Source organism: Procambarus clarkii, chromosome 22, assembly GCF_040958095.1.
Source record: "Procambarus clarkii isolate CNS0578487 chromosome 22, FALCON_Pclarkii_2.0, whole genome shotgun sequence".
Lineage (NCBI taxonomy): Eukaryota > Metazoa > Arthropoda > Malacostraca > Decapoda > Cambaridae > Procambarus > Procambarus clarkii.
Genome location: NC_091171.1, coordinates 48296777 through 48313230, shown reverse-complemented (window position 1 = coordinate 48313230; position 16454 = coordinate 48296777). Strand labels below are relative to the sequence as shown.

The 16454-nt window shown below is 48.6% G+C and overlaps 1 protein-coding gene across 1 annotated transcript in view; it reads left to right on the top strand.

The window, feature by feature from the left end:
• The window catches only part of LOC123759109 (uncharacterized), a 215674-nt gene that overhangs the window by 108037 nt on the left and 91183 nt on the right, over positions 1–16454 (top strand). Inside the window, exons 21-23 of the mRNA XM_069329283.1 lie at positions 12339–12461; positions 12678–12914; positions 15666–15794. Coding sequence (XP_069185384.1) covers positions 12339–12461; positions 12678–12914; positions 15666–15794 — 489 coding nt within the window. The remainder of the gene's footprint in view (positions 1–12338; positions 12462–12677; positions 12915–15665; positions 15795–16454) is intronic.

The following is a 16454-nucleotide window of genomic DNA, read 5'->3' as shown; positions in this document are numbered from 1 at the left end:
GAGTGAGATCTGCTCTCCTTAGCTCAGTGTGTGTGAGGAATGGGGTATAGGCTCGATGACGTCGATCTGTTCCCTCCGTCGATTGAGGTAGGGATTATAACCTGAAATGGAATAAATGATATTCAGCACGGGTGAATGGGGAAAAATATGTTTATTATGCATGTGTGTTCGCTTGCAAGTGGATGAAATACAGATACGAGAAGTATATTTTTATATGCTACCTACGTTTATGTGAAGTTTCATTCCGGCGATGACCTCCTCGTGGGGCAGGTGAGCAATAAGGGCACTTCACGGTTTTGTAAACTGAAATTGGAAAGAACATATTTAACTGTGTGGAATGTAATAGCCCGAATGAGTAAATATTCTCACACTATAGTAGTTTACACACGCGATATTTCACCTGTGGATGCCATAAAATGAACTGTGGCATATTAAATATGAATAACACTCACGGTTATCACAGAAAATCTGCTGACATCGCTTGCATTTGATGTCGTAATGTCCTAGGGGCGGTTTTTCACAGCTAGCGCATTGCAGCCGACACAGTTGATTTGCTGATGGAATATAAAACACTCCGCATTTCATGCAGGCTGTAGAGCTTCACCTTTCCATGACATGGAGCTGTATGGTGAGTGTGTGTAGCGGATAAAGTCTCGCAGGGAACTGGCGGCGCGTTTGTGTGTGAGGGGAGTGAAATGCCCCGGGTCAAATGAGAAGTGATTGATGGTTGACAGGTGCGGGTCTGTCGGCAGGAGTATGACCTCGCTCCCCTCCTTACCGGAATCGCAGTAGAGGGGGAAGCGCGGTGGGATGAACATCTCCACTCTGAAGACAACGAAATGTCTTTAAGGCAATGGGCCACTTCCGCAGGAGGCTGCTGCTCTCTCTCTTACCCCTCAACACTTACGACTTCCTGTAGGGGGGAAGCTAATGGACGTAAAGGCTTTCCTCTCAGGTATGGGGGTTCTCCTCTCCCTCCCCCTCCCCCTCCCCAAACAACATATACACTATGTTGGATCCCCTCAACCTCTACTTACCTTACTATCATCAAACTATTATTGTCACACAGGATTAAGTCTATGACAAACACACATACATATTTAACGCTTTTCCCTGTATTTTCTTACTATACCACATAGCACACATACTCTCCTACACCCCCAACAACATGAACTCCCATCTTTCCTGACCACATACCCAAACCCCCGAGGACTAGAACCGCGCGCACCACATTCCTCCGAGATGCGTCATAACATCCGGGAAATTCCCCCCAAACCCTTTGTGACTAGAGCGACGCGCTGCGACTACGACGACGCGCACCACCTGGCACCCAACAACATGACTTCCCCTCGTTCCTGATCACATACCCTAACACCAGACGCTCACACGTGTCCGAAACGCGCCAAACTTCCGGGAAAATCCCCCCAAAACCCTTGAGGACTAGACACCTGCGCGCCATCTGTCCAGGTGCCACTCACGTGAGTGCCACCTGGCAGATGGTGCGCACGGTCGTAGTCCTCAACTTCACTACTAATAGACACCATACAGCAGATTGACAGCACATATAAGAAGACAGCAATGATCACAATGGTAAAGATGTTCGGATTGGGTACATAAAGATTGGGAGATTGGGTAGCAATAGATACAGTGCAATTTTAAAGCAAAAGGTAAAAAACTATGAAGATGAAATTAGGTACTTTTTAGTATTGTTTTTGAATGACGCAAAAGTTGGACAGCTTTTCAATTCAGTAGGGAGTGAGTTCCATAGACTTGGTCCCTTTATTTGCATAGAGTGTTTGCACAGATTAAGTTTGACTCTGGGGATATCAAAGAGATATTTATTTCTGGTGTGGTGATAACGGGTCCTAATACATCTGTCCAGGGAGAGTTTTAGAGCAGGATTTGCATTTAAGAACAGGGTTTTGTAAATATAGTTGACATAAGAGAATTTGTGGAGTGAGATTATGTTTAGCATGTTTAGGGAGTGAAACAAGGGGGCTGAGTGTTGTCTGAAAGCAGAATTTGTTATTATTCTGATAGCAGATTTTTACTGGGTGATGATGGAATTGAGGTGGTTTGTAGTGGTTGAACCCCATACACAGATACCATAATTAAGATAGGGATAGATTAGTGCATAATATAGAGAGATGAGAGCAGAGTTAGGTACATAATATCTGATTTTGGAGAGTATACAACTGTTTTAGAGACTTTCTTAGTTATGTGTTGTATGTGGGTACTGAAGTTGAGTCTCATGTCTAGGAATAGGCTGAGAAACTTTCCATCATTTTTATTGCTAATGTTTACATTGTCTATCTGAAGCTGAATTGCATTTGTTGATTTGCTTCCAAATAAGATGTAGTAGGTCTTTTCTATGTTAAGCTCACGGCTTCCGGTTAATAACTATTAGTTAACTAATTGATATCACGAGGTTTCTCGTATATACATTACTCGGTTGCGCCCGGGTCTCTACCCCTTGTCTCCCCCTCTTTCCTAATCTCCCTCTTTCCTTCCCTCACTCTCATCTCTTTCTCTATTCCCTCCTGTACCCCTTCCCCCTCTCCCCCTTCCCCTCTCTTCCGTTTCCAACCCAAACAGTTCCCCTCTCCTTCCCTCTCTCCCAATATCTCCTCTCTCATATCTCCCCAAAAAACCTGTGTGACTACTGCCACCACAACCTGTGTGACTACTACCACCACAACCACTGTGACTACTGCTACCACAACCACTGTGACTACTACCACCACAACCTGTGTGACTACTGCCACCACAACCTGCGTGACAACTACCACCACAACCACTGTGACTGCTACCACCACAACCAGTGTGACTACTGCCACCACAACCACTGTGACTACTGCCACCACAACTTGTGAGTACTGCCACCACAACCTGTGTGACAACTGCCACCACAATTTGTGAGACTACTGCCACCACAACCTGTGTGACTACTGCCACCACAACCTGTGTGACTACTGCCACCACAACTTGTGTGACTACTGCCACCACAACCTCTGTGACTACTGCCACCACAACCTGAGTGACTACTGCCACCACAACCTGAGTGACTACTGCCACCACAACCTGTGTGACTACTGCCACCACAACCTGTGTGACTATTGCCACCACAACCTGTGTGACTACTGCCTCCACAACCACTGTGACTACTGCCACCACAACCACTGTGACTACTGCCACACAACCTGTGTGACTACTGCCACTCCAACCACTGTGACTACTGCCACCACAACCACTGTGACTACTGCCACCACATCCTGTGTGACTACTGCCACCACAACCTGTGTGACTACTACCACCACAATTTGTGAGACTACTGCCACCACAACCTGTGTGACTACTGCCACCACAACCTGTGTGACTACTGCCACCACAACTTGTGTGACTACTGCAACCACAACCTCTGTGACTACTGCCACCACAACCTGTGTGACTACTGCCACCACAACCTGTGTGACTACTGCCACCACAACCTGTGTGACTACTGCCTCCACAACCACTGTGACTACTGCCACCACAACCACTGTGACTACTGCCACACAACCTGTGTGACTACTGCCACTCCAACCACTGTGACTACTGCCACCACAACCACTGTGACTACTGCCACCACAACCTGTGTGACTACTGCCACCACAACCTGTGTGACTACTGCCACCACAACCTGTGTGACTACTGCCACCACAACCTGTGTGACTACTGCCACCACAACCTGTGTTACTACTGACACCACAAACTGTATGACTACTGCCACCACAACCACTGTGACTACTGCCACCACAACCTGTGTGACTTCTGCCACCACAACCTGTGTGACTACTGCCACCACAACCTGTGTGACTACTGCCACCACAACCTGTGTGACTACTGCCACCACAACCTGTGTGACTACTGCCACCACATCCTCTGTGACTACTGCCACCACAACCTGTGTGACTACTGCCACCACAACCACTGTGACTACTGCCACCACAACCACTGTGACTACTGCCACCACAACCACTGTGACTACTGCCACCACATCCTCTGTGACTACTGCCACCACAACCTGTGTGACTACTGCCACCACAACCACTGTGACTACTGCCACCACAACCACTGTGACTACTGCCACCACATCCTGTGTGACTTCTGCCACCACAACCTGTGTGACTACTGCCACACAACCTGTGACTACTGCCACCACAACTACTGTGACTACTGCCACACAACCTGTGTAACTACTGCCACCACAACCACTGTGACTACTGACACCACAATGTAACACCCCTATAATGTAACGCCACTATAATGGAACACCACTATACTGTATACTAAGCTAAAAATGTACACACTACTACTCATCCTGAGTAACACTTCCTATCAGTTGCACTTGGTAACACTGTTATTGAACACGGTACTATGAGGTGACATATGGTGGTTACACCGGAACCAAAAGGTACACTGCGAAACAAGGAAATGCTACACAGGATTAAATACGCTGCCACCATCTGCCTTTGACCATTGAGACTATATCAAGCAACGAGGCAAGAAACATTGCTTGACTAGGAGAGTGCTTTCTATGACTGTCATTAATTATGGGATGGTTGTCAGCCACTATATCCAAAAAGCTAAGAGGATTCAACAATTGACACAGACGGGAAATTTAACATGAGTTTATTGAGATACCAAAATTATGCTAATCACAACTTATAAATCCTACTCTAACACTGGCCAAAAGTTAAGAAATTTGGACATGGAACAAAACCTCAGAGATCACACACATTACCTTAAGACCTCTGTCTCTCCCTGACTGAGATGTTCTTCACAGACCCGCTCTCGATCCCGGTGTCCCGCACTCTCTGTGTCCCTAAGTCTCTACAGGACCAATATATACCCTCGAAAAAGGTGAGGGGAAGATTTACTGTCGCTACCTAGATCAGAAATGCCAGGGGGTCGGGCCACACGTGCACAAACACTTAAAAATATTTCAATTAAGCTTGCTTGACATTCACCATACACTCTTCAGAGGAGTTATTAATTACGTGTGTGACTGACCTTTGACCTGGCCAAAAGAGGGGGATCCAAGGATGTTTACACATAAGAATCTGGGGTCTAATTCCATTACAATGTTTGACAAGAGTATCATGAAATATTACATACTTGAAACTAGCTGACAAAGACTAACCCAGGAATTTTTTAATCAACATACAAGATAATCCGGAGGTCATCTGGGCTGACCTCTTGGAGAAGGCTTCCCTGGGTGTGAACTCTAAGGGGGTGGGGGTCATAAGTGTTACAACAACCACTGTGACTATTGCCACCACAACCTGTGTGACTACTGCCACCACAACCTGTGTGACTATTGCCACCACAACCTGTGTGACTACTGCCACCACAACCTGTGTGACTACTGCCACCACAACCATTGTGACTACTGCCACCACAACTTGTGAGTACTGCCACCACAACCTGTGTGACTGCTACCACCACAACCACTGTGACTACTACCACCACAACCAGTATGACTACTGCCACCACAACCACTGTGACTACTGCCACCACAACCTGTGTGACTACTGCCACCACAACCACTGTGACTACTGCCACCACAACTTGTGAGTACTGCCACCACAACCTGTGTGACAACTGCCACCACAATTTGTGAGACTACTGCCACCACAACCTGTGTGACTACTGCCACCACAACCTGTGTGACTACTGCCACCACAACCTGTGTGACTACTGCCACCACAACCTGTGTGACTACTGCCACCACAACCTGTGTGACTACTGCCACCACAACCACTGTGACTATTACCACACAACCTGTGTGACTACTGCCACCACAACCACTGTGACTACTGCCACCACAACCTGTGTGACTACTGCCACCACAACCACTGTGACTACTGCCACCACAACTTGTGAGTACTGCCACCACAACCTGTGTGACAACTGCCACCACAATTTGTGAGACTACTGCCACCACAACCTGTGTGACTACTGCCACCACAACCTGTGTGACTACTGCCACCACAACTTGTGTGACTACTGCCACCACAACCTCTGTGACTAATGCCACCACAACCTGTGTGACTACTGCCACCACAACCTGTGTGACTACTGCCACCACAACCTGTGTGACTACTGCCACCACAACCTGTGTGACTACTGCCACCACAACCTGTGTGACTACTGCCACCACAACCACTGTGACTATTACCACACAACCTGTGTGACTACTGCCACCACAACCACTGTGACTACTGCCACCACAACCACTGTGACTACTGCCACCACAACCACTGTGACTACTGCCACCACAACCCGTGTGACTACTGCCACCACAACCTGTGTGACTACTGCCATCACAACCTGTGTGACTATTGCCACCACAACCTGTGCGACTACTGCCACTACAACCTGTGTGACTACTGCCATCACAAACTGTATGACTACTGCCACCACAACCTGTGTGACTACTGCCACCACAACCTGTGTGACTACTGCCACCACAACTTGTGTGACTACTGCCACCACAACCTCTGTGACTAATGCCACCACATCCTCTGTGACTACTGCCACCACAACCTGTGTGACTACTGCCACCACAACCACTGTGACTACTGCCCGCACAACCTGTGTAACTACTGCCACCACAACCTGCGTGACTACTGCCACCACAACCACTGTGACTACTGCCACCACAATCTGCGTGACTACTGCCACCACAACCACTGTGACTACTGCCACCACAACCACTGTGACTACTGCCACCACAACCAGCGAGACTACTGCTACCACAACCACTGTGATTACTGCCCCCACAACCACTGTGACTACTGCCATCACAATCTGTGTGACTACGGCCACCACAACCACTGTGACTACTGCCACCACAACCTGTGTGACTACATTCACCACAACCTGTGTGACAACTGCCACCACAATTTGTGAGAGTACTGCCACCACAACCTGTGTGACTACTGCCACCACAACCACTGTGACTACTGCCACTACATCCTCTGTGACTACTGCCACCACAACCTGTGTGACTACTGCCACCACAACCACTGTGACTACTGCCACTACAACCTGTGTGACTACTGCCATCACAATCTGCGTGACTACTGCCACCACAACCACTGTGATTACTGCCACCACAACCTGCGTGACTACTGCCACCACAACCACTGTGACTACTGCCACATAACTTGTGTGACTACTGCCACCACAACCTGTGTGACTACTGCCCCCACAACCTGTCTGACTACTGTCTCCACAACCTGGGTGACTACTGCCACCACAACCACTGTGACTACGGCCACCACAACCACTGTGACTACTGCCACACAACCTGTGTGACTACTGCCACCACAACCACTGTGACTACTGCCACCACTGCTTGTGAGTACTGCCACCACAACCTGTGTGACAACTGCCACCACAATTTGTGAGACTACTGCCACCACAACCTGTGTGACTACTGCCACCACAACCAGTATGACTACTGCCACCACAACCACTGTGACTACTGGCACCACAACCTGCGTGACTACTGCCACCACAAGCTGTGTTACTACTGCCACCACAACCTGTGTGACTACTGCCACCACAACCACTGTGACTACTGCCACACAACCTGTGTTACTACTGCCACCACAACCTGTGTGACTACTGCCACCACAACCACTGTGGCTACTGCCACCACAACCACTGTGACTACTGTCACCACAACCTGCGTGACTACTGCCACCACAACTTGTGAGTACTGCCATCACAACCTGTGTGACAACTGCCACCACAATTTGTGAGACTACTGCCACCACAACCTGTGTGACTGCTGCCACCACAACCAGTATGACTACTGCCACCACAACCACTGTGACTACTGTCACCACAACCTGTGTGACTACTGCCACCACAACCACTGTGACTACTGCCACCACAACCACTGTGACTACTGCCACCACAACCACTGTGACTACTGCCACCACAACCTGCGTGACTAATGCCACCACAAGCTGTGTTACTACTGCCACCACAAGCTGTGACTACTGCCACCACAACCACTGTGACTACTGCCACACAACCTGTGTTACTACTGCCACCACAACCTGTGGCTACTGCCACCACAACCTGTGTGACTACTGCCACCACAACCACTGTAACTACTGCCACCACTACCTGTGTGACTCCTGCCACCACAACCTGTGTGACTACTGCCACCACAACCTGTGTGACTACGGCCACCACAACCTGTGTGACTACTGCCACCACAACCACTGTGACTACTGCCACGCAACCTGTGTGACTACTGCCACCACAACCTGTGTGACTACTGCCACCACAACCTGTGTGACTACTGCCACCACAACCTGAGTGACTACTGTCACCACAACCTGTGTGACTACTGCCACCATAAACTCTGTGACTACTGCCACCACAACCTGTGTGACTACTGCCACCACAACCTGCGTGACTACTGCCACCACAACCACTGTGACTACTGCCACCACAACCACTGTGACTTCTGCCACCGCAACCTGTGTGACTACTGCCACCACAACCTGTGTGACTACTGCCACCACAACCTGTGTGACTACTGCCACCACAACCTGTGTGACTACTGCCACCACAACCTGTGTGACTTCTGCCACCACAAACTGTATGACTACTGCCACCACATCTTCTGTGACTACTGCCACCACAAACTGTGTGACAACTGCCACCACAACCTGTGTGACTACTGCCACCACAACCTGTGTGACTTCTGCCACCACAAACTGTATGACTACTGCCACCACATCTTCTGTGACTACTGCCACCACAAACTGTGTGACTACTGCCACCACAAACTGTGTGACTACTGCCACCACAACCTGTATGACTACTGCCACCACATCTTCTGTGACTACTGTCACCACAACCACTGTGACTTTTGCCACCACAACCTGTGTGTGACTACTGCCACCACAACCTGTGTGACTACTGCCACACAACCTGTGTGACTACTGCCACCACAATTTGTGAGACTACTGCCACCACAACCTGTGTGACTACTGCCACCACAACCTGTGTGACTACTGCCACCACAACCACTGTGACTACTGCCACCACAACCACTGTGACTACTGCCACCACAACCTGTGTGACTACTGCCACCACAACGTGTGTGACTACTGCCACCACAACCTGTGTGACTACTGCCACCACAACCTGTGTGACTACTGCCACCACAACCTCTGTAACTACTGCCACCACAACCTGTGTGAATACTGCCACCACAACCTGTGTGACTACTGCCACAACATCCACTGTGACTACTGCCACCACAACCTGTGTGACTACTGTCACCACAACCACTGTGACTACTGCCACCACAACCTGTCTGACTACTGCCACCACAACCTGCATGACTACTGCCACCACAACCATTGTGACTACTGCCACTACAACCTGAGTGACTACTGTCACCACAACCTGTGTGAATACTGCCACCACAATCTGTGTGACTACTGCCACCACAGCCACTGTGACTACTGCCACCACAACCTGTGTGACTACTGCCACCACAACGTGTGTGACTACTGCCACCACAACCTGTGTGACTACTGCCACCACAACCTGTGTGACTACTGCCACCACAACCTCTGTAACTACTGCCACCACAACCTGTGTGAATACTGCCACCACAATCTGTGTGACTACTGCCACCACAGCCACTGTGACTACTGCCACCACAATCTGTGTGACTACTGCCACCACAGCCACTGTGACTACTGCCACCACAACCTGTGTGACTACTGCCACCACAACCTGCATGACTACTGCCACCACAACCATTGTGACTACTGCCACTACAACCTGAGTGACTACTGTCACCACAACCTGTGTGACAACTGCCACCACAATTTGTGAGAGTACTGCCACCACAGCCTGCGTGACTACTGCCACATAACCACTGTGATTACTGCCACCACAACCTGCGTGACTACTGCCACCACAACCAATGTGACTACTGCCACCACAACCACTGTGACTACTGCCACCACAACCACTGTGACTACTGCCCCCACAACCTTTGTGACTACTGCCACCACAACCTGCGTGACTACTGCCACCACAACCACTGTGACTACTGCCACAACAACCTGTGTGACTACTGCCACCACAAACTGTGTGACTACTGCCACCACAACCTGTGTGACTACTGCCACCACAATCTGTGTGACTTCTGCCACCACAAACTGTATGACTACTGCCACCACAACCACTGTGACTACTGTCACCACAACCTGTGTGACAACTGTCATCACAACCTGTGTGACTACTGCCACCACAACCTGTGTGACTACTGCCACCACAACCTGTGTGACTTCTGCCTCCACAAACTGTATGACTACTGCCACCACATCTTCTGTGACTACTGCCACCACAACCTGTGTGACTACTGCCACCACAACCACTGTGACTACTGTCACCACAACCTGTGTGACAACTGTCATCACAACCTGTGTGACTACTGCCACCACAACCTGTGTGACTACTGCCACCACAACCTGTGTGACTTCTGCCACCACAAACTGTATGACTACTGCCACCACATCTTCTGTGACTACTGCCATCACAACCTGTGTGACTACTGCCACCACAACCACTGTGACGTTTGCCCCACCACAACCTGTGTGACTACTGCCACCACAACCACTGTGACTACTGTCACCACAACCTGTGTGATTACTGTCACCACAACCTGTGTGACAACTGCCACCACAATTTGTGAGAGTACTGCCACCAGAACCTGTGTGACTACTGCCACCACAACCACTGTGACTACTGTCACCACAATCTGTGTGACTACTGCCACCACAACCACTGTGACTACTGCCACCACAACCTGTGTGACTACTGTCACCACTACCTGTGTGACAACTGCCACCACAACCTGTGTGACTACTGCCACCACAACCTGTGTGACTACTGCCACCACAACCACTGTGACTACTGTCACCACAATCTGTATGACTACTGCCACCACAACCACTGTGACTACTGTCACCACAACCTGTGTGACAACTGTCATCACAACCTGTGTGACTACTGCCACCACAACCTGTGTGACTACTGCCACCACAACCTGTGTGACTTCTGCCTCCACAAACTGTATGACTACTGCCACCACATCTTCTGTGACTACTGCCACCACAACCTGTGTGACTACTGCCACCACAACCACTGTGACTACTGTCACCACAACCTGTGTGACAACTGTCATCACAACCTGTGTGACTACTGCCACCACAACCTGTGTGACTACTGCCACCACAACCTGTGTGACTTCTGCCACCACAAACTGTATGACTACTGCCACCACATCTTCTGTGACTACTGCCATCACAACCTGTGTGACTACTGCCACCACAACCACTGTGACGTTTGCCCCACCACAACCTGTGTGACTACTGCCACCACAACCACTGTGACTACTGTCACCACAACCTGTGTGATTACTGTCACCACAACCTGTGTGACAACTGCCACCACAATTTGTGAGAGTACTGCCACCAGAACCTGTGTGACTACTGCCACCACAACCACTGTGACTACTGTCACCACAATCTGTGTGACTACTGCCACCACAACCACTGTGACTACTGCCACCACAACCTGTGTGACTACTGTCACCACTACCTGTGTGACAACTGCCACCACAACCTGTGTGACTACTGCCACCACAACCTGTGTGACTACTGCCACCACAACCACTGTGACTACTGTCACCACAATCTGTGTGACTACTGCCACCACAACCACTGTGACTACTGCCACCACAACCTGTGTGACTACTGTCACCACAACCTGTGTGACTACTGCCCCCACAGCCTGTGTGACTACTGCTACCACAACCTGCGTGACTACTGCAACCACAACCACTGTGACTACTGCCACCACATCCTGAGTGACTACTGTCACCACAACCTGTGTGACAACTGCCACCACAATTTGTGAGAGTACTGTTACCACAACCTGCGTGACTACTGCCACCACAACCACTGTGATTACTGCCACCACAACCTGTATGACTACTGGCCCCACAACCTGTGTGACTACTGCCACCACAACCTGCGTGACTACTGCCACCATAACCTGTATGACTACTGGCCCCACAACCTGTGTGACTACTGCCACCACAACCTGCGTGACTACTGCCACCATAACCTGTGTGACTACTGCCACCACAACCACTGTGACTACTGTAAGGACAACCACTGTGACGTGTTGATAACCTTGTCTCCACAGTGTTGTTGATAATGTTAGTGTTGTGTGTGGGTCCACAGAGTGTCCAGCAGGAAGGTACGGTGCTGGCTGTTCCCACGACTGTGACTACTGTAAGAACAACCACTGTGACTCTGTCAGTGGATCCTGCACTCTTGGCTGCATAAATGAAGCACATTGTCGCGGTATGGTTTTTGTTATTTTTATTTATTTATAATGTTGTGAAGTTGACAGCCTCACTCCTTTTACCACTAAAGTTGACATTTTACTAACAAGTATTATCAGCTTCTTAAATAGCCTTGAAATACTGTACATCTGATTAATTATAATATTCTGTAATGTATTTTGTCTTGTGTTGTGAAGTGTTTAGTGTGTGTATTAGAACATTGCCTCCCCGACAGGTGGGATGCCTCTGGACCTGCCTCGCCTGCGGACTCCTCCGTCTCTCACTGACATAACAAACACCTCAGTTGTTGTGAACTTCTCCACCTGGACGAGGGAGGAAGATGATGGGTCGGAGGAGTTTGGTATTGTGAGTTACCTGCTTCAGTACCGGAGGGAGGATGACCTCACTTGGACTACGCTGAAGACTGTGTCACACAGCTCTGTGTCAGGCCAGACTAAAGATATATTGAACTGTGAGTATGGGTATATTGAACTGTGAGTATCTTTGACAACGCTGAAGTCTGTGCCACACAACTGTGTCAGGCCAGGCTCTAGGTATAGTGAACTATGTAATTGCCCACAAGTATGTAGTATCAAGACTAGTACCGTGTTCACTGGTATATTTGATAAATATTTTCCAGCGTTGCACTGAATCAACCCTACACTTCCTCCTCCAGCCTGAGATTATTACAACGATAATTCCGGTGTCTTATTGAGAAACATGGAACGATGCCACAGTTCTGGCTTTTTTTTCAGGAATATTCCTGCGCGGGCCCTAAGCCTCTGGCTGGCCCACTAAGTGTTGCTTGTTTCTGTTTTACTTGGGCAGAGTATGAGTATTTATGATTCGAATGGTCGCTTCAGTAAGATTTTGCCCCATGTGTTTTAACAACTTCTTCTGCTCTGTTGAGTCTAAGTTGAAATCTTAATGGCTTTGTAACTGTGCACTGTGTTAGATAATGTTCTAGTGGTCTTTTGTAGTTGTAACTGTGCACTGTGTTAGTGTTCCAGTGGTCTTGTAGTTGTAACTGTGCACTGTGTTAGATAGTGTTCCAGTGGTCTTTTGTAGTTGTAACTGTGCACTGTGTTAGATGGTGTTCCAGTGGTCTTTTGTAGTTGTAACTGTGCACTGTGTTAAATAATATTCCAGTGGCCTGTCGGGCATTTCTCCACAGTGCTGACATTTCCTGTCATCTTCCGGAACCTGTAAGCCTATTTCCCATGCACATGGGTATCCAAGCCTGATGCGATGTAAGTGTACTTCTGTTGCTCTACCTGGCGGGTTTGATGAAGAACACCTCATTAACGTTAACATTTGTGACCATTTTTTTTATATTCCTTCAAACACTTGTACAAAGTTTATAAATAATGCTAAATAAATTATGGAGAATACGTTACAATGAGAAAACACTGTTATGCGTTAGAAGATTATTCATAACATTATGCTTCACTATACATATATTAACTCTGAATTCTGTAGTGTTGTAGGAGCAGTATTGGAAGATGGTGTACTAGCAGTAATAAAATGTTATGGACATGTTTTAGTAAAAAAGTTGGTAACCTGGTTATTCTGGTATCCAGTAGAGGGTGAGAGTACTGGTGATAGTCCAGGTTACTAGTGTGAGGTGAGGGTACTGGTGATAGTCCAGGTTACTAGTGTGGGGTGAGAGTACTGGTGGTAGTCCAGGTTACTAGTGTGGGGTGAGAGTACTGGTGATAGTCCAGGTTACTAGTGTGGGGTGAGAGTACTGGTGATTGTCCATGTTACTAGTGTGGGGTGAGAGTACTGGTGGTAGTCCAGGTTACTAGTGTGGGGTGAGGGTACTGGTGATAGTCCAGGTTACTAGTGTGGGGTGAGAGTACTGGTGATAGTCCAGGTTACTAGTGTGGGGTGAGAGTACTGGTGATAGTCCAGGTTACTAGTGTGGGGTGAGAGTACTGGTGATAGTCCAGGTTACTAGTGTGGGGTGAGAGTACTGGTGATTGTCCATGTTACTAGTGTGGGGTGAGAGTACTGGTGGTAGTCCAGGTTACTAGTGTGGGGTGAGGGTACTGGTGATAGTCCAGGTTACTAGTGTGGGGTGAGAGTACTGGTGATAGTCCAGGTTACTAGTGTGGGGTGAGAGTACTGGTGATAGTCCAGGTTACTAGTGTGGGGTGAGAGTACTGGTGATAGTCCAGGTTACTAGTGTGGGGTGAGAGTACTGGTGGTAGTCCAGGTTACTAGTGTGGGGTGAGAGTACTGGTGATAGTCCAGGTTACTAGTGTGGGGTGAGAGTACTGGTGATTGTCCATGTTACTAGTGTGGGGTGAGAGTACTGGTGATAGTCCAGGTTACTAGTGTGGGGTGAGAGTACTGGTGGTAGTCCAGGTTACTAGTGTGGGGTGAGAGTACTGGTGATAGTCCAGGTTACTAGTGTGGGGTGAGAGTACTGGTGATAGTCCAGGTTACTAGTGTGGGGTGAGGGTACTGGTGATAGTCCAGGTTACTAGTGTGGGGTGAGGGTACTGGTGGTAGTCCCAGTTACTAGTGTGGGGTTAGAGTACTGGTGATAGTCCAGGTTACTAGTGTGGGGTGAGAGTACTGGTGATAGTCCAGGTTACTAGTGTGGGGTGAGAGTACTGGTGATAGTCCAGGTTACTAGTGTGGGGTGAGGGTACTGGTGATAGTCCAGGTTACTAGTGTGGGGTGAGAGTACTGGTGATAGTCCAGGTTACTAGTGTGGGGTGAGGGTACTGGTGATAGTCCAGGTTACTAGTGTGGGGTGAGAGTACTGGTGATAGTCCAGGTTACTAGTGTGGGGTGAGAGTACTGGTGATAGTCCAGGTTACTAGTGTGGGGTGAGGGTACTGGTGATAGTCCAGGTTACTAGTGTGGGGTGAGAGTACTGGTGATAGTCCAGGTTACTAGTGTGGGGTGAGGGTACTGGTGATAGTCCAGGTTACTAGTGTGGGGTGAGGGTACTGGTGATAGTCCAGGTTACTAGTGTGGGGTGAGAGTACTGGTGATAGTCCAGGTTACCAGTACAGGATGAGGGTACAGGTGGTGCTACAGATGGTACAGGAAGTACAGGTGGTGCTACAGATGGTACAGGAAGTACAGGTGGTGCTACAGAAGGTACAGGATGTACAGGTGGTGCTACAGATGGTACAGGAAGTACAGGTGGTGCTACAGATGGTTCAACAATCACTAGGTAACACTTGTAACAATGTTCTCTCCACAGTGACGGTAGAACACCTGAGTCCAGGTTACCAGTATACGCTGAGGGTGTTGGTCAATACTTCACGCGGCGCTGCAGACGGCTCAACCAACAAGAGGGTTCACCATGTCACATTTGTTACTCACTGTTCTGGTAAGGCTTTTAGTATTGTCTTATATCATTTTTTTTTTTTTTTTTTTTTTAGATATATACAAGAGTTGTTACATTCTTGTACAGCCACTAGTACGCGTAGCGTTTCGGGCAGGTCCCTGGAATACGATCCCCGCCGCGAAGAATCTTTGTTACAACCAAGTACACATTTTACTGTTGCGTTAAACAGAGGCTACAGTTAAGGATTTGCGCCCAGTAAATCCTCCCCGGCCAGGATACGAACCCATGACATACCGCTCGCGGAACGCCAGGCGAGTGTCTTACCACTACACCACAGAGACTGTTTAAATATTACGTGCATTATATGCATTAAATATCACGTGCATTATATGACATTAGTGACGGGCTTTTATGCTACAGCTCTAAGACTTAATGATCTTCACGTATTAAACGTCACTAACCACGCCACCAACGTGTTTATTTTTTTGGCAGGGATATTCCTGCGCGGGCCCTAAGCCTCTGGCTGGCCCACTAAGTGTTGCTTGTTTCTGTTTTACTTGGGCGGAGTATGAGTATTTATGACTCATAAATGACTCATAAATACTGCAAAAAATTGTGGAGTCCCATTCTCATGCAAGTGGTAGTCCGACACTTATCCTTGCAACTTTACTCTAGCATACCTGTGACTTAAGTAATCTTGAG